At 46.2% G+C, this 23,125-nt stretch overlaps 1 protein-coding gene across 1 annotated transcript; it reads right to left on the bottom strand.

Moving 5' to 3' along the window:
• Window positions 1–15,380: 15,380 nt before the first annotated feature.
• Window positions 15,381–21,409, bottom strand: HMGN1 (high mobility group nucleosome binding domain 1). Its single transcript, XM_045852740.1, has 6 exons — window positions 21,194–21,409; window positions 20,833–20,865; window positions 20,708–20,737; window positions 20,574–20,624; window positions 17,707–17,835; window positions 15,381–16,238 (listed from the first exon to the last, which is right to left on the bottom strand). Exons 1-6 carry the CDS (start codon window positions 21,206–21,208, stop codon window positions 16,191–16,193), a joined length of 306 nt encoding a protein of 101 aa, XP_045708696.1. The 5' UTR covers window positions 21,209–21,409; the 3' UTR covers window positions 15,381–16,190.
• Between the last annotated feature and the right edge of the window lie 1,716 nt (window positions 21,410–23,125).

Here is a 23,125-nt window from a genome sequence, read left to right as displayed (position 1 = left end):
CCTCCGTCTCAGGGGGTGCCGAGAAGGGGATTTGGGAGGGCAAAGGCCCGGCTCAGGGTCGACGGCGAGTGGGGGAGGGGCGGCGCGTGTCGGATCCCTGCGCGCGGTGAGGCGCCGGCGCGGCGGCCCAGCTGCGCGGCGGGGCGGTGCAAGGGGCGGAGGTCGGGCGGCCTGCTGGGCGGGGGACCAGCTGGGGGCCGCGGGCGGGGGGCGTGGGGACAGGTCCTGGCGCCCCCGGCCAGACGTGAGGCTCTGGGACTCGTCGCAAGCCAGCCGGGGTCGCCCTCTTCGGGCTTTCGGAAGGGACGTTGCACGGATGGTCATCTGGGTCCAGGGTATTCGCCCCTGGACCCCCCACGAAGATGGCTCGCTGCGAAACACCTTGAAAACTGAGAATCCCGCCAACCTCAAAAGAGAGAACGGCCCGGGGAGCTTCCCCAGGGAGGGGAGGAGGAAGGCGGGGAAGCCGCAGGTTGGGAGGGGGAGTGTGGGCAGGGGTCCGCGGACTTCGACCCTCTGTCGTGGGGAGAGCACAGCGAACGTTTGCGGAGCGTCCACGTTGCCACATGCAGTGGTAGAAATTAGAATAAATAAGACCGAGCCGAAGTCCTTGGAAAACCCAGCAGGCTAGTGGAGAGAAAGGGTTAAGAAAATGCAGCACAGCCAGAGGATGTAAACCTGGCTAGGCCGGGAAAGCCGCCCAGAGCGTTGCCTCCACGGATAGGAAAGGGATGGGAGGAAGCGGACAGCACTCTGTTCCAAGGGAGAGAAGCAGGAAACTTGGGGGAACGCAGGGGGGACCATGTGTAATTAGGATATTCTTAGGAGCAGTGGACAAAGGCCAGAAACATTCCTTTAATTGCCATGCTATGCCTGCCTTCACGGAGTACAATACACATTGTCCTTCTGATCCCCACCCGGTGTGTCTAAAAAGGGATTCCAGGCTTATGAACAAAAAGGTCACGAGATGAATAATTTCAAGTTTAAGGAACTCAACTTTAGGGTGACAGCTTGGGGTGACTTTGGAGGTGTGGATGGGACCGATCAGTCAGAAGTTAAAATTGGGAGCAAGTGAAAGGTTCTAAGATAGTTTTAGTTTCAGGATAGATCTAAGAGGGTAAAAACCAGGAGGCAGGAAAAGCACTTAGGAGACCCCTGAAATAGGAAAGGTGTAGGTGCATTAGGGCAAGAGCTATAAGGATGGAGAGGAATAGACAGGATCAGAACTGAGTATGGGTTCAGTCCGCGAGGTGAGGTTGGGTGCAATGAGAAGAGTCACAAAAAAGTCTCAGTTTGGGCCTTGGTAGGTCAAGGTTGTGTCACCAGCTGAGGCAGGGCATACAGGCTGGAGCTGAATCATTCAGATGGATAACTACTGTGGGACAACTTGATTACTTGAAGTTGCCAGCATGCATTCCCGTGAGACAGTCTGATCTGCTACTACAAGATCACCACCAAAGTTAGCGAATGAGAAAGAAAAAAAGAATTGAAACCTTCAAAGATTGACCAAGGAGTTGCATGTTTTGTTATGTAACAATGTAATAAAAGGAAGATAAGAAAGATAGCCCCCAAAACATGTCATAAAAATGCATATCCCCAGCACTGATCATTATCCAAAACTATAGTTCTGGTGTGGGCAGCATGGTAACCACAAAAGATCAAGAATGATGACAGGAGGGTTTGTTTTTGTTTTTTTTGGTTTTTGGTTTTTTGCAAGAATTCTGGTGGTTCCAACTTACTCCATGACAAATACTGTTACTAGACTTGAAATAGAGACAGAGGTCTGATAAGGCAGAATGTCTTCCCCACTCAAGTCTTAAGTGACAGAGACCCAGATTTGACCCCCTCTGCTGCCAATGAAGAGAAGGAAAGGGGGGGTGGTGGGGAGCTGCCAGAAGTGGTCTCCAAACAAGGCAAGAAGAATTCATGTATGTGTCCCTCACACCTTTGAATCCAAGCCATTCCAGATAAACACAGTAAGTTTTGCTTTGGGGTCCATGGAAATAACTTGAATTTCACCACAGGAAAGCTGTATGGAGAGCTAAGCTATTGAAAAGTTGTTTGGGGAGCAAGGGTTGGAAAATCTTAATGGCTGGTGACATCAGCTATGTGCTGTCACCCATCTCTGCTATAAGGGAATGACGATATTTTAGCAGCCCCTCTCCTGGATAAACGTCACCTACCCTCACACAGCTCCTACTCGGGTGCCATTCACGTGCTCTACCACTGAGAGAGTTGGGGCCCAGCGAGACTGAGAAGGGTCCCAGGGCGTGCAGCCAGGCAGGCTGTGAGCCGGGAGAGGACACCACTACCTCAGACCGAACACAACCACAGCAAGATTCTTTCTCCCTTCACCCCTTTCCACAAAGGAGGAGATCGGGGCCTGAAAAGGAGAGGACTGAGCAGAAGATCACACAGCTGGTACGTGAGAGAGCCAAATCTGAAAATTCATGCCATAGATACCGGCGTGGTCGCATCGCTGGCAACTTGGAGTTCAGATTCTGTTATTCTCATTTTTTAAATTTTAAGGATGAGGAAACTGAGGCGCTGAAAGTTTAAGAAGTTGCCCAAGAATGAAAAATCTTAAAAAAAAAAAAAAATAAGTGAAAAAGTAGAATGCACTGGGTCACTCCAAGTCAGCATTTAGGAGGCACAAAGGCATTAAGTGTGAAATTCTTATCTGGAAAATGGTGAGGAAACCAGCCTGTTTCCAATAATTCACATAGGAGAGTGGTCAAAAATAAGGATTGGAGAGCAGATTGGGGTCAATTTTGAAAGAGTTTGAAAAGTAAATACCGGCAGTGGAGAGCACATAAAGAAAACGTTATGCCCAATTCAAAGTCCAATATCGGTATGCTGATGCAAATGTACATGAACTGAATTTAGGTTCACCCAGCAGGTGTTGTTCACCCATGCACAGTAGATCAGCATAGTTCAGAGGGACATAAAGAAAGCAGATGACAGCCCTGGCTGGTGTGGCTCCGTGGATTGAGCACCGGCCTGCGAACCAAAGGGTCACTGGTTTGATTCCCAGCCAGGGCACATGCCTGGCTTGCGGGCCAGGTCCCCAGAAGGGGGCGCACGAGAGGCAACTGCACATTGCTGTTTCTCTCCCTCTCTTTCTCCCTCCTTTCCCCTCTCTAAAAATAAATAAATACTTTTTTTAAAAAGTAGATGACACTGAATCTATTGATCTTACGTGGGCAGCTGAAGTCAAGGGCACGCTGTACCTGCTTCATTTCATTTATTCAACAAACGTACTGAAAGCCTTCTCTACGGCAGGCACTATGGTCACACACTGGCTTCTGTCAGATAAATCCCCTAGGGAGAGATGAGTTGACATCTTGATAGATTTCAAGAGGAAAAAAAAAAAATGAATCTGACCTCTTAAGCCTTCAATCACTTGCAGAACTTGCATTTAATTCCTGGGGCCCCTCCTCCACCCCCTGGCTTTCCCTCAGGACCTTTTCTTCCCTTTAACCTAACCAGCTGTCCGGTGAAGGCTCCTTGTCCCCGCCTCCCCTTGCAAATTGTTTCCACTTTTATCTCTTCCTCTGGGGCTTTGGTTCTCCCTTGTCACTCACTGTCTCCTGTCCCTGTGTGCTCGCACAGGGCAGGCGTTGGCCCACGTCCGTCTCCAGGGCTCACCAGTTGTCCCTTTGCAACGTTCCTCTCCACACTGGAGAAGGCACAGTGTGGTGGACAAGACGCTGGGAACGTGGGGGCTGGGATCGGAATGGTCTGCGTCTGAACACCACTGACTGGTTGAGCAACCTCTCTGGGGCTCGGTGTTTGTTTCTGGTTCTTATCCATCATTGTTCCAATGGGGGTAACTAATCCAGTGAGTGTTTCTATATTCTGGACACTGCGCTCAACCTTATTCCATCCTCACGAGACAGCTAGAACCCTCGGGTGGCTTTGAGGGCCCCTGCTCTGCGGAGAGAATGCCAGCCGGTTAAGCTCCCAGAGCGGTGCCTCGCTCCCGGCAGGACGCTGCTGCATAACAATGGCTCTTTTTCTCCCAGTTCCCCCGGTTATCAAAGAGCCTCTTCTAAGGTCTCCTAGACTCCCTACCTAACTGATCCTATGCCTTTAGATTTCCTTAAATGCAATTTAACACATTCTCTCTCCAACGCTTTCTAGATCCCTATCACCCAATCCACAAACCCTGACTTTGTTTTTTTAAAGCTGCACCCCTGCTGCGTCCCCAGCCTGAGGGCCCTAGGCTGTGGACTCTTGCCCTCAGGCCTCATCCCCTAGGAGGCCTCAGCAGCAGATGGATGGGTTGGGAGGGCAGTGAGGGTGGGTTTCTATTTTCCCAGCTCCTTTTCTGCAGAGCCACACCGGTCGGCAGGGGCTGCTGATCCTCCGCCGCAGGCCAGGGTCCACGAGGGACAGCCTTCTCTCCACACAGCCCCACTCCGGGTTTTAACACCCCACCCTCCCCTGGCCCCTCGGCACTTGGACTTCTCTTCTGGGGCAGAGGGGAGCCATCCCTTGCTGATATAACTCCGCCCACGTCCTCCCCAATCCTAGCTAGCATCCGTATGTCCGCTCAGTGATCCCAAAGGACCACGCCTTCCGTTTTCTGCCGCAACTCGGTAGGTACTGAAGCTCTCCGTGAGGAACCCACGTTCCCACTCAGTCCAGAACACCCTCTCGCCAGGTCTCTCTCCCTCTGCTCTCCTGTGTCTTCCCTGCCTCTACAGCGTGTCCTCGCGCTGGAAAGGACCCACCTAGATCCCTGCACTGCTTCCTTCCGAAACTCCTTCCTGAGCCACTTCGGCCCTTGTTGGTCCCTCTTCAAAAATCTTAGGATCGCCTCTCTTTTAATCACACGTGCAATCCATCAGCGAGCTCTAAGGAGCTCACCTTCAAAGTTCAGGGTCCAGAACTAACGCCTGCCGGAATGTAGTTGGCAGCAATATGGGGGTAATAATTTGTAGTTTTAATTTGAACATTTCACCTCAAGTGTTATATGGTGTGCTTGAGGGCGATAGTGTTGTGTTACAGAATTGCATGCTTACGATTTTGTCATAAAAGAGGGGCGCTATTTGTGTCCATCCCTATGTAGCTAAAGTGGAAGCACTTCTCACCTGGATGAGCACCCAACCGCCTAAGTGTCTTCCTGCTTGCCTTCAGCTGGCTGACACCTGTCCCAACGGGCAGCTGAAGGGGTCCCGTTCGAACCCGAGCCAGACCCGTTCTCCTCTCCCAGAACTCTCCCATGGCTCCAGCTGGCTAGAGGAGAAGCCCAGGTCCCACGAGGCCCTGATCAGCTGGCCTCTTTAGCACTTCTCTGACCTCCTGTCCCACTATTCTCCCCTCCTCTCATGCTCTTCCAGCCACACTGGCTGCCTTGATGGCCCCGGGGGAACCAGGCACGCCGCTGCCTCAGGGCCTTTGTGCTTGCTGTTCCTTCCGCCAGGAACGCTCTTCCCCGGAACACGGTGTAGCTCAGTCCCTCGCCCCCTTCAAGTCTTGGCTCCCATGTTGCATTGCCGGTGAGACCTTCCCTGACTACCCAAAATGCCCTAAATAAAAATAAAGCTTGCCCTCACCCCGTGCCCCCTTTTCCCTTTGCTCCTTCCCACTTCCTTTCCCTCCATAGCACCTCTGACCTTCTAACCCGCGGGAGAAGTTGCCTGTCCTGTGTGTTTCCTGCCTGCCTGCCTCCCTCCTCCCACTCTGAAGGCAGGCCGAGATTTCTACCTGTTTTGCCCTCTGACATGTGTCTTGAGCTACAACGAAGCCTGATAATGGTAGATGCACAATAAATATTTGTTGGATGTTTAATGAAAAATTTCCCAACAAGACAGGCCCTCACATATGAGGTGGTTATGCCCTCAATATTCACTCATAAATCTTTTGGGTAGTGTGGTTTATTCCGAGGACAGCCCACAAACCCTGATGGCCCCAACATACCCGGAGACAGTGGCCCTTGCCGGTTCCAGGCCAGCCGTGAAGACAAGGCCAGCAGCAGATGGACCTTGGAGGGCCAGGAGGGCGGCGCCCCTCTCCACGACTTCCCCCCAGCCCCAGGCGCCCCATGGGAGAAGGGCCTCCTGGCTTCTCGAAGGAGGAAGAAAGTAGAGTCTGGAGAGAGGCAGAGCGGGAAGAGAGCATGTTCAGGAGCAGGAACGGAGGAGAGAACACCCTGCCACGTCTTTCCCCTGTGGCCTCTACCTTCGCCACACAGCGCCCTGTGCACAGACGCCTGGCGCCCCCAGCCAAGCACAGCCTTCTGGGGGGCCCTCAGGGCCTTGCTGATGGCAGAGATAGGAGACCGAGAAAACCGGCCTCGCCTGCTCACAAGACCGGCTCACAAGGAGAGCCTCTGGGGCTTCTGGGAGGGCGGGGCAACCCCAGCAGGCCCAAGGGAAGTCTGCAAGAAGTCTGCAAAGGGTGGAGAAATTGTGAAGGGGTGAAGGAAGGGACTGCTTAATTTTATTTATTTGTTTAGAGAGAGGGGAAGGGAAGGAGAAAGAGAGGGAGAGAAACATCAATGTGTGGCTGCCTTTCATGAGGACCTGGCCCTCAACCCAGCCATGGGCCCTGACTGGGAATCGAACCTGCAACCTTTTGGTTTGCAGGCCCACACTCAATTCACTGAGCTACACCAGCCAGGGCCCTTTGCAACTGTTTATGCAATGGCTGCATGTAAGCTGGGTGCCTACAGCAAGATCTCATTTTCCGTCATGGGATCTGACACCCTGTTTGCAACCCAGAGCTGCTTTCTGGTCCCTCTTTTTTACTTATGGACAGAGCTGACCCAGACCCTCAGCCTAACACCATATAATCTTAATGTTCAATGGCAAAGCCTCGGAAGGTTTAAGACATGAATATTGGTGATGAGATCAGGTTAAGATAAATTTTTGGCTTGAGAATGCATCCTGTCCATTTTAACACGCCATCGGTGTGCCCTCTAACACACTGTTTTGACCCAAAGGACCTATGTCATAACCTAAAACAAAATAGACCATTACACTTGCATCATTTTACAAATCAACCAAGCCATGGGATCCCTCAGCCTCATTCCAGTACTGAACTGCACTCCACCCCTCATTCCTGGGGCACAGTTGGGGGAGGGGTGGAATAACGGGGAGAGTGGGCTCCAAGGCACCTGCTAAAGCTGAGTGTATGCCGACCCCAGCCCCCAGCATTGCCACTGCTCAGGTCATACACCACAGAAATGCACACTCGTGTTCATCAACAGATGTGTGTGAATATGTTCATAGCGGATCCACTTACAACAGTCCCGCACCAAGAATAACCACGTGCCCATTGACCGTAGAACGGATGGATGAATTAGAGTTCATTTAGAGGACTGGCGGGCCACACAAAAGTGCGAGTGAATTATACCCTAAATGACTGTCGCAGACATACGTACAGATTAAGCAAAAGAAGGCAGACACAACAGATGATTCTGTGCGATTCGGTTGGAAACCAGCAAAACTAGCCTGTGGCATTAGAAGTTAGGAGAGCAGGCAGGCTTGGGGCAGGGAGAGTGAGCGGAGGACACCTCTGGGGTTCTGGGTAAGTTCTCTCTTCGTTTGGGGTTTATTAGTCATGTGGTGAAACATTCATCAAGCCCTATGCCTGGCTTAGGCACTTTTCTACCTTTACGTGGTAGTACTTTGAAAAAAAGTTTATGTTAAGAGAAAAGAGACAAAAGGAAAAATTCCACGGTTCCTACGGTTGTCAGAACAATGGCTCTGCCAAAATGTCCACATCCTAACCCCCACCCCCTGAATTTTCTAAATATATCCTGTTACATGGCAGAAAGGACTTTGTATGTAACTTACATAAGGGCCTCAGGATGGGGAGACTGTCCTGGATTATCCAGGTGGAGCCAGTGTAATCACAAGAGTCCTTATCAGGAGAAAGCATGAGTCAGAATCCAAGAGCAGATACGAGGAGGGAAGCAGGGGTTGGAGATGCATTTCGAAACTGTAGGAAGGAGCCCCCGGCCGGCCACACAATGAGGGCTGGGCGAGGCTGGAAAAAGGGGAAGTAAACAGAGCCTCCCCGGGAGCCTCCAGGGGGCACCAGCTCTACCGACACCCCAACTGTGACCCATTTGAAACCCAGTTTTCACTTCTGACCTCCACGATTGTAAACTAATACATTTGTGCGAAGCCAGCAAGTGTGTTACAGCAGCAAGAGGTGCCAGAAGCAACTTTTAAGATCCTGACAATCTACTTCAGTAATAATAATTTGCTAAGTGACATGAAACGATTTCATTCGCTGTTCAAAAATGTCAGGCCCTGGAAAAGATACCTCTGTTTTCCTTCTTAGCTTCGATAATTCTCAAAAGAAGGTTCAGATGGGACTCCAACCTATTTAAATATGAATAATCAAAGTTATTTCCATCTGACCACCAAAAAAAATTTTTTTTAAGTTCTGGATTCCACCAATAATTGGGGTTCAACCTGCAGATCATGGGGTCTATGCCAAGGATTCGACCTGCAATTGTGGAAGCTGGTTACACAATCTCTGTAAGGAGTGCTGTCTTCCTTTCTTTTTTCTTTTTTTTTTTAAGATTTTATTTATTTATTTTTAGAGAGAGAAGGGAGGGAGATAGAGAGAAACATCAATGTGCGGTTACTGGGGGTTATGGCCTGCAACCCAGGCATGTACCCTGGCTGGGAATCGAACCTGCAACACTTTGGTTCGCAGCCCGCGCTCAATCCACTGAGCTACGCCAGCCAGGGCTTCCGTCTTCCTTTCTGACGCTGGAGCCTGAAGCCCACAGGGCAGGAAGTAGGGAAGAGAAGGTGGGGAGGGCTAGGACAGACTGGAATCCACAATGACAGATGGGGGCCATGGGGGTGTCTCTCCACCAGCCTCCAACTTTGAGGATGTGAGTATCTTGTGAGAGAAGGTGACAAAGAACTTTGTCAAAGAACTAAGTCACACCTGGAGAATCCGGGGTGGGGTGCAGGTGTAAGAGTAGCTCCGGAGGGCCTGGGTGGGCATGGGAACGCCAACAGCTCCTGAACGCCCTGCGTGGACCTGCTGAGTGTAAAAGTCCACGTGCTCTGGCTCCCAAGGTGCTGCCACATGGCTTTTGTAACCCGCTCTGCATGAAACATACAGAGGGGAGAATACTGGGAAACACAGCTCAGCTCACCAAGGTGGCCCATCTCCCGGTACATAACCATGTGGGTGTACCCTGATGAGCTGGCATCCCTTGGGCCGGGGAGAAATCCCTTCACTTCTTCTGAAAAAGGTAAATAATAATAAACATGCGTGGATTTCCACAACAGTTAAATGAAGCAATATATGTTCTGGGCACCCTGCCTAGACTCAGAGGCTCACATTTTTGCTGAATTAGTTCATTGACCCCACTACTAACTTAGACGCTCGAAGAATGTGCTTTTGGTTTAACTGTACGCTCGTAAAGATAATTAGCTCTTTGAAGTGGTAAAAGACATCGATTACACACAAATGCATGAAATGTTTTATACCAAATGCTTCTGTGGTCAGATGACAGGAATGTGACTCTGGCCTCCACTTGGCACCAGGACCTGTGGGAAAATCAGGTGAACGAGGTAACAACGTTGTTAGTGAAAAAGGAGGGTGATCGCTCTGACCTCACAGAGTTGTCTGATTAACTTAGAAAATGTGGGTGCCCGCTTAAAATAGCCCCTGGCACACAGCCAGTTTGCTCGCCACTGTCGCCGTCATTATTCATAGGTACAGACCTGAGGGCTGCTGACCTCTGTGGTGGGCTGTTGGTGGTTTTTTGTTTTCTTCTTTTGTGCTTTTCTACGTCTTCAGTATCATCTACAATGAAGACACACTTCATTTTTTAAACACTCCCCCCACCAGTAAAAGTCCGTCTTTGCTCACGAGTCCTTCGGACTCCAGGCGCACAGTTCCCATTCTGCCTTCTGCCCCTCTCTGGGTAAGCAACTTCAGAATTAGAGCCTTTCTGTGTCTGCAACACCAAGCACGCACCCCATCCTCTCTATAGTTTTCTCTTTAAAAAAAAAAAAAAGATTTTATTTATCTATTTTTAGACAGAAGGGAAGGGAGGGAGAAAGAGAGGGAGAGAAACATCAGTGTGTGGTTGCCTCTCACGTGCCCCCTACTGGGGACCCAGCAGCAACCTAGGCGTGTGCCCTAGACTGGGAATCGAACCGGCGACCCTTTGGTTCTTGGGCCAGTGAGCTACACCAGCCAGGGCTCTCTATAGTTTTCTATCATTATCTTGTATTTTTGGCGACCTCTTGTTCCTCCATTCCAGAAGAGGGACAACTTCTGTCCTAAGTCCTGTTAAGTAAACAGTAAATGTATCCTCTGAATAGTTGTACTGTAAAATTCAACTATGATTAGCCGAGGGAGAACATTTTCTTCGAGCCAGTAGGTGAGGTATTCCCCGCCAAAATCAACTCTACCTTTTCAACGTCTGATTCACGAGGCAAGTATTTCTCCATGGCAACCCTGTAGCTAAATTTAGATGCCTCTGCAAAAGTATCCACATGTTAAAAAATGTTTATTTCAAGATTCCAAATAAACGCAATGCCAAGTTTAGCAATGTCTAAGCACAAGCCTACCAGTGTTTCATTAACCAAGTGATTATCTTCTTTTTCGGTGGTTTTGCTTCCCCCCACCCACATTTTTATCTTGAACATTCTCAAGCCTATAGAAAAATTGAAAGAATAGTATAAAGAAATCTTCTATGTCCTTCATGTGCATCGTTTACTTTTTATGTTTTCATCCTCACCCGAGGAGATGCTTATTGGCTTTAAAGTGAGGGGGAGGGAGGGAGAGAAACATCAGTGTGAGAGATATCAATCAGCCACCTCCCTGACATGCCCTTACTGGGGACCAAACCAGTAACCTTAGCTCTGTGCCCTGACCTGGAATCACACCCATGACCTTTCAGTTTACGGGATGTCGCTCCAACCCAGTTACTCCAGCTAGGGCCGGTTGTTTACTGTTTGCCACATTTGTTTTCTTATTTTGCTGAACCACTCGACATGAAATCACACACATCATGACTTTTCACCTCACATCATTCAGTAGGTACCTACTAAAAACACGGTTCCATGGGATGACCACATCCCCCCAAATAAACATGATCTTTAAAGTTAGATGACTGAGCCCTGGCTGGCGTAGCTCAGTGGATTGAACGTGGGCTGCAAACCAAAGTGTCACAGGTTCGATTCCCAGCCAGGGTACATGCCTGGGTTGCAGGCCATGACCCCCAGCAACCGCACATTGATGTTTCTCTCTCTCTCTCTCTCTCCCCCCCTTCCCTCTCTAAAAATACATAAATAAAATCTTAAAAAAAAAGTTAGATGACTGAATCAACAAAATGCGATACACACGTACAACAGAATATTGTCCTTAAAAAGGAAGGACATTTCTGACACAGGCTACAGCGGGGGTGAATCTTGAGGACATTGTGCTAAGCAAAGTAAGCCGGTCGCAGAAGGACAGATCATGCGATCCCACTGAGATGAGGCCAGCGGAGTGGACAGAATCACAGAGATGGAAAGTGGAGTAGCAGTTGCTGGGAGTCGGAGGGGTGGGAAATGATTGTTCGATGGGCACAGAGTTTGTTTTCCGAGATGAAGAGAGCTATGGCAACGGATGTCACCGGTGGCCACACAACATGAAGACCACCGAGCTGTGCACTTGACTCTGATCCAGACCCATTTGGAGGCCCGGAAGTTCTGGAAAGCAGTGAGGTCCGGTGCCAGACAGGAGACCACTTCATTCATAGCAGCTCAGTTACATGTGTTGAATTTCACCTTTAGCTCACTTTGGCTTCAAAAATTCAATGAAACAAGAAGTGAGGCGAAAGTGAGAAATCATGCTACAACGGTTAAGACTATCTTGAAATATACTTCTTGGGAAAACCCAAATCAGCCCTGGGAAAAGCGATGATGTTGCACATTGTAACATGCAGCCGCATCCTGATGCAGACACATCCAAGCATAAGAGACTCTCCACTTTTCCTCTCCACGAGCCATGCATAACAGAGGGGTGTCTTTATACTTTTACATACATAACTTGAATTTGTCGTTGGCTTTCACATTGTTTTTCAGCTAGAATTTTCTACGGGTAACACAAAGTGCTTTTAGAGATAGAATTTCATACGGACATTCTTTACCGTTTTGAATTAAATCTAAGACACAACAGTCATCTTCCCAGGGAAGAATGTAAGGGAACACTGGACGTAAAGGTCATATTCTGGCAAGATACCACAACCGCATCTTCTCAAGTGTAATTCTCAACTTAAAGCTAGTTAAATTAAATGTATTTTCTAATGCTTTACTTGATGACATATACAGGGTGGGGCCAAAGTAGATTTACAGTTGTTCACATGGAAAAATAACACAATAATTAATAAGTAATAATACATGAATAGATTCTGGTTTTTGTACTCACAACTGTAAACTTACTCTGGCCCTGTCCTGTGTTGTTGTGAAGGCGGGCGGGGCGCGGGGGCGGCGCGGGGCGGGGGGAGGTGCGGCAGGGAATCCTTCAGATACCCAGTTATTACAAGCTCTGAAATCACCGAGGAGTCTCAGCGGACATTTATTGGGCAGTGTGTGCCAGGAAATGCATTCGCTCCTCAGGCCCCGAGAAAGGAATGACGACTTCGGTTAGGCCCTATTACCCACCTTCCCCCCTCCCGTGGTGGGCTCACATCCATCCACAGCCCGGAAGGCGCCCTGCCGGCCCCTAACTCCGCAGGGGCGCCCGCTGAGAGTAGCTTTTTTTGCATCTCTGTGGTGGCTTCCCTTCTCCCTAACGCCTTTCTCTCACTTAATCACATCGCTTTACATTTCCATGCACTCAAAAAACTCCAAAATACCCATTTACTTTGTTTTCATCAATGTTGAATCAGCATCTGAAAAGTCGTATGTTGATTCTAAAGATGAAACTGGCCACACTGGATTAAAAATAGTGACAGCTGCTTGTTCAATTGAATCTGCACCCAATCCTGATCAAGTGTCTAAAACTTCAAAGATAAAAAGTTTTTTTTACTATGAATATGTGCTTTTTGTGCATTTTGTTCACTTTTAATTTTCTACATATATGTAATTTGAAAAATATTCATCTTTCTTGGCTTCAGAATAATCTGGATGGGCCAGAAGGACACTGGTTTGATGGCTGTTGGGAGTGATTGGGACACGGGGCTCAGGATACCGTGCTGCCTTTGACTGCGGGTAGAATTATCCCTCATTCAAAAACCAAACACACACCTAACTGTATCGGCCAAATTATGGCGTAGCCACACAATGAACTGTTATGCAAGTATTAAAACATTTTACAAATCAAGAAAAACCCAAATATATATGAAGGAAATTTGCTGTTTCTGAAATATTACTTTCAGCTTCTGGGATTAAATGATTTTATTTTTTCAGTTTTTTTTAATGAAATCTTACCTATCACTCCTCTTAACGTAAACCAGCTTGTAACTGAGCTGTTTCCCATAATCTGAGACTCTTCCTCACCTATTCAAAGCCTACTGTTTTGAAACATTCAACTGTCTTGCAAATAAAGTTATTGCAAACTCATGGAACAATTGCTGATTCTGATAGGCAGATACATCTTTAGGATCTGTCAAATTAATAAAAATTACCCATGTTTGTTTCACCATGCTTGTTTTACAGGGGAAAATGTCTACATCTGACAAATTAAGTTCTCAAAATATACTACTATGCAACCCTTATAAATGCTATAGAATTATATTCATTAACATAAAGTCTGAGAAAGATTACAAAATAGGATAGCACAGAAAAGGATCTGAGAAAAATGCACTTTGGTAACTGAATTAAGGATGTTTGTAGCCTTTCTGCATTACCCAGGTTTTCCTAAGGAGTTGCTTCTGTATATTTAAATGACACACATACAGAGTTCTCTTCACTGCACCCGCCCAGTCCCCCTAATTCCCATCCCCACCGCCACGAATACTTTTCTGCACACTGCTGAACTGACTGCTGCTACAACCTCACCTTTCCCCTTGGCCCTCCATGATTAATCTCAGTACCAGGTACCACATTCTGGGCCTTAAATCCTGATTAATTCTCATTCAATTTCTGACAAGCCAGAAGATAGGGGTTTTGTTAACTGGTTTTTCTAAATTAAAGATTCATTTGTTTACATCACTATTCAAAGTTATCTTCCTTTCTCTCTTCAGATGTCTGAATTGATGTCCAGTCCACCGCTCTTAACCACTGTTCTCTGTTCAACCAGTTCTTTAAAGGGCAAGAGGTTTTCTTTGGTGAATACTGATCCCCGACAGACCTCAAAGTGGATCATGTTTTTTAAAAAATCGTTTGACAACAAAGAACATACAGTTGAGGGGTTCATTTTATCACAAAAGGGCAATGAAGGCAACTAGGACCTCAAAGTACTTCCATTCCAACTTTCTAGAGAAGACGATTTTTAGGTAACAACGCATAATAAAAAAACAACCAACCCCGGCTGTACTATTTTTTAAGAAAAATTAATAGCAATGAACTCAGAATTTAGAAAAATTTTACTGTACAATTTATCACCATTCCTAGGGTGAGGAATATTATAGATGAACACTGCTGGATGGGTTAAAATTCATTCATTTCTAAATATCTCTGGTACAAACGAGCTAGAGAAATTCTGGCACAAAGTTATATAGTGTTTGTGGAAGTGATGTCATTTGTGCTGTCTTTGCAGAGCTGTGACCCCGTAGGACTCGTTTTTAACGCATTTTTGCCTCCCACTCATCAGCTCACGGGCAAAATAACCTACTGAGAAATCTGTGTGTTGTTCCAGGGTCCCCCCTCAAGTGGTAACCCTGGCAAGGTACTTTCTCTGGCCCCACTGATTTTTGAGTTGCCAAATCAGCACAGGTGTTGAATATCAACCATTTCTAAAGACTATTTAGATGGCAAAATGCAAAGTCCAATATACAGGAAAGCAAATTTCAAAAACATGCAAATACAAACCACACTAGGTCTAACTCTAGTTCAGCTAGTACCTACAAGCTTCCTGTGAACAACAAACTAATTTTGCTTTGGGGAACATTGGACTATTTAACCATTATAAACCAATTCAATCACACACACATCTTCAATGTACAATGTAGATGTTGCAGTATGACAGAAAAATTAGCCCTGGCTCACGAGGTTCAGTGGGTTGAGGGCTGGCCTGCAAACTGAAAAGTCACAAGTTCAATTCCCACCCAGGACACACACTTGGGTTGAGGGCCAGGTCCCTGGTTGAGGGTGTGCTAGAGGCAACCAATTGATGTTTCTCTCCTTCCTTTCTCCCTCCCTTCCCAAGAAAAAAAAATATTTTTAAAAACTGCTCCTCTTTCCAATTTTAAGAAAACTTTGGAAGTATATGGAAATTGTTTTTAAATAAAACTTAAGCCATTTTTCATAAGTGAGATTTTATTGGTTGTTCTGAAGATAAGTACACTGACATTTCAATTTGTACACAATTCTTAACATACGTACCAAAAATGTAAAATCATGTAGTTATGATTCTTTTCTGAAGTTATTCCAGTGACTTTCCAGCTTAAAATTTGGGGACTAATTTCCTTATCTTATTAAGGATACTCTTATGTATCAAGTACCAATATCTGCAAATGCTGATACGCTGTTACATCAAAGCCTGACTAATTCACAATTTAATATATATACTACATAATCGAATTTTCAATCTTTCACAGCACAGGAACGAAGTTACTAGGAAAACTGGACTACCACAAGATGTTACAGAGTGCACAAAGTTCTGATGGGGGGAGCCAAGATCAAGGAGTGGTTTTCTTTAGGAAACACTTCTACCAAAAACATGAGAATAGAAGTAATTTAAAATGTTTGAGACAGAGTAAATGCACGACTGACTCCAAATTGCCATTTAGTATGCTTTGTGTTATAGGATATAAAAACTACCCCCATCCATGGAATGTTTAGCCGGCACCCAAGACAATCAAAGCCTCCCATATTCAATATCCCACTATTTTCTGGTTGTACCAAAAAATAAACAACCAGCAAATGATTTCACCTCTTAAAAAAAATCATTTACACTTAAAAAAATGGGATGAGGTGGAATTCCCTCCTTCTTAAAAATGTTTCTAGAGCTACTAAAAAACTTGCATTTACAAAATAGTTGATAAAAATATTCCTCTGGATTGTACAAGAAGGGAGACAGGGACCACTGATAAGACATGATATATGATATTAATCAGACTTGGCTTCTTTTTCTCCTGCTTCATCCGAGGCTGGACTCTGCAAATAAAATAAAAAATAATGACTAAACGTTTGGTTTCTGTGTTGTTGCTTTGATCTTTGAGAGCTTTAGCATTTCACAGCGTAAGTTTTATTTATATATATTAAACCACAGGTGTTAAAAACAGTCCATCCTCATTATTTGTAGGTTCTGCGTTTGTCAATTCACCTGCTCATTAAAATTTATTTGTAATCCCAAAATCGGCATCCACAGCACTTCCATGGCTGTGCACAGACACAGACCACCAACCACCGGAATCGTCCAACACGCACATTCCCAGCTGAGTCCTTGTGTCAGCTCTGCTACTGTAAACAAGCATCTTTTTCACGCTCTATTTAGCGCCACACATTTCATATTTTGTGTGTGTTTTGCCGATGTTGTGATGTGTCTTATGGAGAAAGTACATGAGGGATAGCTTCATTTAGCATGAATTACACTGTTTTTTGTTTTTTTTTAGGGGGGGGCCCAAGCTCAATGCTAATGTATCAGCAACATATATTAAACAGAAACATACAGAAAATAAGGTTATATACTGATCACTTGATGAAATATTGTGATAGGTGTTGCAGGAATCTGACCCTGTATTTTCCCTATTTGCAATTGTTCAGCATTCACAGCAACCTTATAGAATATAACCACCATGAACGACAACAATCAACTGTCTTTTGATAACATATTAGGTTAGTAATCTCTTCTTGTATCACACAGTATTTGATGTGTGGTTACAGCTAGGAATTAAAAGTAAATTGTGATTGCAAATTTCATAATATAGAAGTAAGCAGACGATTTACACTAAAATTTACCCTACAAATAGAAAAGTTGAAAAACCCTATTTTCCTCATAGCTTAAAAGAATTCAGATTAAGAAAGTAAACTTAATTATCATGTACACTAGTTATTTGCTTATTTTAGTTACTTTTTATTTGCTTGAGCTAAATTATTACTTAGTCCAAGACAACTTGCCCCTTTTAGGAAAAATAAACCAAATGTATTAGAAACAAAAAGGGTAAAAATGTGCCAAATGAAGGGAATAGATTTCTTTAAAGTTTAAAGCAATATCCGGAATATAAAAAGATCGAAACAGTTCTATAGATGGCAATTTGAAAAACAGAAGAGACTTAAACAAACTCCTGATGTCATGTGAAAGAGAAATGAGTGCTATACCAATTAGTAATTAAATCCTCTTTACACTAATGAACCCCATGTACATCATAGATGATCCACCTGTTATTGGTGAAATTATGAATTCATTAGAATTTCTTGTTCACGCACTTAAAAAGAAACTCTTTACATATAGATATTTTCAAGTATAATCTAATTCATAAAAATAATCTGTCTATACACTCAGGGTCACTGCACAAAACTTTCAGTACTATAAAAATCAAAGACCACCTCATCAGCTACACGAAAGCATACAATTTATTATCCACTGTTTAGAGTTAAAAACCAACGACACAAACACTCCAACCTCCTCGTTTTTAGTTTCTCCGTTTTCCGCAGGTAGGTCTTCCTTAGGCTCCTGGTTAGCCACTTCAGCCTGTTTCCCCTTTGCTCCCCTTTTCCCTTTCGTTTGCACCTTTTTGTCTGCAGACTTGTCCTATGATAGAATAAGAATATATTTTAAGCACGAACTCTACACTACTGATGTTTTCCGACTTGCTATAGAGTTTCCACAAAAAGTGCACTGTTAATGCTCCGTCACACGTCAGCCCGAGTCACACGACATGTTTTTTAAATGAGCTACCTTAAGGGCCACCCCCAGTAATCAGGGCCACCAAGTCTAAGGAGAACTGTAACAGGACTTGCCTATCAAACTCTTATGATGACTTGGTCATCATAAAGCCCAAACACAACTTTTCCCAACATCTTCCCCATCACCCACTATTCTCCGAATTTCCACATGGCAGAACAAACAAGGTAAAGAACAGTGGGAGGAATCTCTTTCCCCGGTAACTCCGAAACTGAACAACAATCAAATGGTCAAATGTCCACTGTCCTGACAAGACATTCAGCCTCACAAGTAAGCCCATTCACCTGAAAAGAGCACCATGTTGTAGGGTCAGGTTGACTATCATATAATGAGTAGCTAAAAGGATCAATTTTGAGTTTATCGTTATCATTTAGGTGTTTGAAGAATCTGAAAGCACACATATTAATTAGTATGATGATAACATAGGTTCAAAATTTAAGCCACTTTTACAGCAATGTAAAACAGTATTTCTGGATACCATCCATCAATGGGGAAGAAGCTTGACAAACATTTTAATATTTCCTGAAAGTAATTAAGTTAGGTCAGTAGTAAGTTGTATGAAGACCCCTATCAACACTGATCATTTGAGTTAAATGGCCAGAGAGAGGCAGGTAGGTCTCACAAGCATCCATGCTGAGGAGGTAAAAATCAGTGCAGTGGATTCTGTACCAGCTGGGGCATTCCATACATAAAGACAGTGTGATTACTAACAATTCTGTATCTTTCAGACAAATACTAAATTATGTAAACAAATACATTTGCTGTAACACTGCTGCAGATGTTGCTGCCATGAAATGTCACAAACGCTCCTGTACTTAAAAACTATTGTTTCTCGATCTTGAGAGCTCTCATTGATTTCACAACCACTACTGTAATGATATAAAAATGTAAAACCTTAAAATCGGAAATACACTTTGTAGTAATGGCTTGGATTGAAATAATACCACCTTTAAAATTATCCAAGTCAGGAGCACACAGTGAGATACAAACGCTTTGAAAACACCATGTGTAACCTGTAGTATTGGAAATCAATACTTCAAAAGTTTTACCTTTTGTTTAGCACTTTAAACAGACCAATCATGAAAACAAATCGATCAATTATAAAAACAAAGGTGTATTTTACAAACTAAAGTGGGGGAAAAAGCCAAAAAGTCTCCTTTTTCTTTTGGAAAAACTCAACTGACAGATTTGATCCATGAGGAGCACCAACATTAAGACTTACCTGTTGACCCCCTGGGAGGAAGCAAAATGTCTGTGTGTTAAATTTTATGTCCTAAACTGGAGTCACCAAGTTTGAACTGTTTTCACTAAAATAATTTTAGGACAGATCAAAACATAGACAAAAACAGGCATGCTATTTGAACCAATCAGTCTATTTAAAAAGCAGATAGAAGAAGATGGGTAATAATACTACATTGTTCCTGTCGACATTTTCCAGAAAGATCCGCCATTTTTCCCCAGCCGCCATTTGGTCCGTATGCAATTTCCGCATTTTCTTCTTGGTGTAGGAAATCCTAAGTTGACATACTATGTTCATACACCTTCCTTGAACCCCGCCTTAAGTTAAAATTTTTATACTCAGCTCTGTACAATATGTGAATGAAGTAATGGGGGAGGGAAAAAACCCTTTGTGCAATTCTAAGCTTCCACCTACGCTTTCAGGAAAGGGATGACAGCAATTAGGGACATTTCTTTGAGGAAGAGACTGCAAATACCAAACTTTCACTTAGTTCTGAGTGAACAGAGATGAATCACACCACGAGTTCCCCCTGAAGCACATGGAGAGCTTAGCAGAGAGTGGTTCCACTGCTGTAACCAAAAACAAAGCTACCAATGATTTACACATATTCTGCCTTTCCAACTTAAGCTTTCAAATGTGTATATCTCGAGAACTTCTTTCCAAAGACCTGCAATGTGAATAATGCAATCATAAATCTCCTCCATATCAATAACCGTCACAATGAAACGTTACGACAAAAAAGATGCTTTAGTCAACCTCTTCACGTAACTGCAAATTACATTTAAAAGTCACGTTCTCAGGGAACACAGCTCTTACCTACCCACATACCTGAGATATGACCCCCCACCTTAGTTTGTGAACTTCACAAGCAAAAAGGTACGTCACGAGTACCTTTCTCCTGGCCCCATTCCCAGCTCCAGTGTTACTGTCCCAAGAAACACAAGCATGCAACCACAAACACGCACCACGTGTACGCAACACAAAGAATGGGTTTCCTTGCAAGCCCACATAACATTAACATTGAATATTTTCAGTCGTCTTGTCTCCTAACCTCTGCAGCTGCATTAATGTCACATTGTATTTCCATAAGCCCAGGGCACTTACATCTGTATTTTACCCAGACCTCACCCCCCCCCCAAATGTTCACTTAAGTTACTAAAATATACTGCTGAACAGAAAAAGTGAAGTTCCTACATTTCCGGAGAATGACATCTATTCATCGTTTTGAGTCATTCCAAATGCAGATGTTGGTCGCTGGCCACAGCGTTGTATGAAGGGAAAGTCCCACGCTGAGCAGTAACACTTCAGCAAGACACCGCGGGCCCCAGGTAAGCTTGATACCTACCTTTCCTGCCGCCTTTTTTGGCTTGGCTTCCACTTTTGCAGGAGCAGGTTTCTGAAAGGCAAAGGTAGCACTGAGTTTCTTCAATGGGTAGGACCCCACCGGAAAGAAACGGATCTAGGGCTCGCTTTACTTACAGCTGACAACCTCGCAGATCTCCTCTTGGGCTTTAGGAGAGAAAAAGAAAATGAGCGAGGAATGAGGAATGAAGAATGCAGTCAAGCGGACCCCTCCCCCCAAGGCCGGGGAGCAGGGCGCTTACCTCCTCCTTCGCCGCCCCCTCGGCGGAGCTGACCTGTGGGAGGAAGCACACCACGAGTGGGAACTACCCGCAAACAAAAAGTGCCCCAGCGCCCTGCGCGCCCACCCGCCAGAACAATGCCTGGCCGCGTGACGTCAGGGGCTTCCCGCCGCTGCGTTCGAATCTCCCACCCGGATCTTCGGGCAGCCCAACGCTGCAAACCACGGCTCATGAGGCCACGGGGCACCCGCCCGCCTGTCGCAGGTCTCGGGGTGGCCCCTGGGCCAAGCACCACCGTGGACGCGCCAGGCCTGGGCCTTGCGGAGCGTCGCAGCAGGCCTGGGCAGCGGAGGGGGCGTGTGCGGGCCGCAGTCCCGCTCACCTTCCTCTTGGGCATCGTGGCGGTGGGGCGGGCGCGTGCCGGGTGCCTGAGAGCAGCGCCGCGCGGGGGACCTTCGCAGACTTGGACTGCCTGGCTGATACTGCTGCTCCCGCGGTCCAAACTGCTCGGACCCGCGATGGGGGCGGTGGGAGAACTGGATGAAACCGGATTGGAAGCCCGCCTCCTCCTCCCCCCGCGTCCCCCGGCCGCTTGCTCCCCCTTTTCGCCAGGCGGCCGCCCCCCTCCCCTTCCCATTGGCTGCAGGGCCCACTTCGCCCGCGGTCTGCGCCCCGAATAGGTGAGGCGGGCCGTCACTCGACCACTCCGCCCCGCCCCCGCTCTGGAGGCCCCCACTCCCGCCTGCCATCTCGAGGCCCCAGACCCAGGCGAGTGGGGCGAGTGGGGCGGGGCCTCAGTGGCAAGCTCTTGCCTCACGGTAGTTTGAAGTCGAGCCGCAAAGTGCGGTCTGCCTGCCGATTGGTGAGCGCTTGCCACGTGATCTGAGTGGCCCCCCCCACACCTGGGGGTACGCCAGGTCTGCATGCCAGAAACATCGGGTACATTCCCTGCACGATAAATTACGATGAAACAGTAAAAATCTCGTAGACTGGGAAGGGGGCCACAATGGATTCAAGTACGAGGTCACTTCTCCCACCCCAGTCGACAGGAAAGGAAATTTAGGGTCTCTAGCTTCTCAGGCCTATGGGAAGCGGGTTGCAGTGCGCAGGCGCTGAAAGGAGGTCGTGGGAAGGAAAGCGGGAGCGGGCAACTCGCGAGAGGCCACTGCGCAGGTGCGGGTCTTTGCGACGTCTCCAGATTGGAGGGTGGCGCTGGGTGATGTCCCCTTGCTAGGTTGTTTGGGGTTTGCTCTTTCCTCGATTGTTTCTCTTTGATCTTTTCCTTCAGAGGCCAGACGTGCACGTGGGTCGACTCAGGAGCCTTGTGTGTTCCTGGCCCCCACTGTCCCAGGACGTGTCCACTGGCAAACCCTTGGGCCAGCCTGCCCTTCTTGCAGCTGAAGTGAAGTGGGCAGCGTCGCCACCCAGCTGCTGCCCGGTTTTAACCAGCTGCTCACATAAGCACCATTTAAAAGTGGAGAAAGGGCTTCAGATTGGGGGTCGCAGCTTGGAATCCCGGAACCAGTGAGGCTGCACGTTACCCTGTCTCTCTAATGAAGAACAAATTACGTTTAAAAGACTGAAATGAGTTGGGTTATTATAGAACAAAATTTTAATCGGAAAATTGTCAGCTGGAATTCTTGGGAGGGGAAGAAACGTTAGACTACTTTGAATCCAAAAGATTGGAAATAGACCAAATGTCGATCGTTTGAGAGGTTCGGATAAATTATATATGGCATCTTCACCTAGTGGAATACTGAGCAACTGAAGAAAAAAAAAATGAGGCTCCTCTTTACCAAAGAAGTGAATTTTGAAAACCACAAATCAGACTGTGTAACTCCTGATCAATAATTCTAGCGCCTTCCCTTCTCATTCAAGAAAGCCTGAAATCCTTAGAGTGGCTAATTAAGCCTTCTGTGACCTGGCCTACTTCAATGATCGTCATCGCGGCTCAGTGTTTCACCTTCCGAACCTGAAACACAACACCCCTTTCGTCAGGGCCTTGCCACCTGCTGTTTCCTCAGACCACTGCCGCTCTCCTCCTCAAACTCCTCTGGATCTTTGCACAAATGTCGGCCTCTCAGTGAGGCCTTTCCTGACCTTTCAAGTTCAAATTGCAACTCCCTAACTCTGTTTGCAACCTTATTTTCTCCGTAACATCTATTGAATATCTAGTTATATTGAAGATAAAGTTATACATTGATTGTACATCTCAGGAAGAATACCTAACAAAGTGGCCCCAGTGGTTGCTCCTGGAGAGAACAATCGAGGGCAACAGGGTAACATTAAAATTTATCTTTTTCTCTCTTCTTTC

This window comes from Phyllostomus hastatus, unplaced genomic scaffold (assembly GCF_019186645.2).
Source record: "Phyllostomus hastatus isolate PE091 unplaced genomic scaffold, TTU_PhHast_1.1 phas_contig_948, whole genome shotgun sequence".
Taxonomy (NCBI): Eukaryota; Metazoa; Chordata; class Mammalia; order Chiroptera; family Phyllostomidae; genus Phyllostomus; species Phyllostomus hastatus.
Note: the sequence above shows the minus strand (reverse complement) of the source record. Positions and strands in the feature narration are given on the sequence as shown.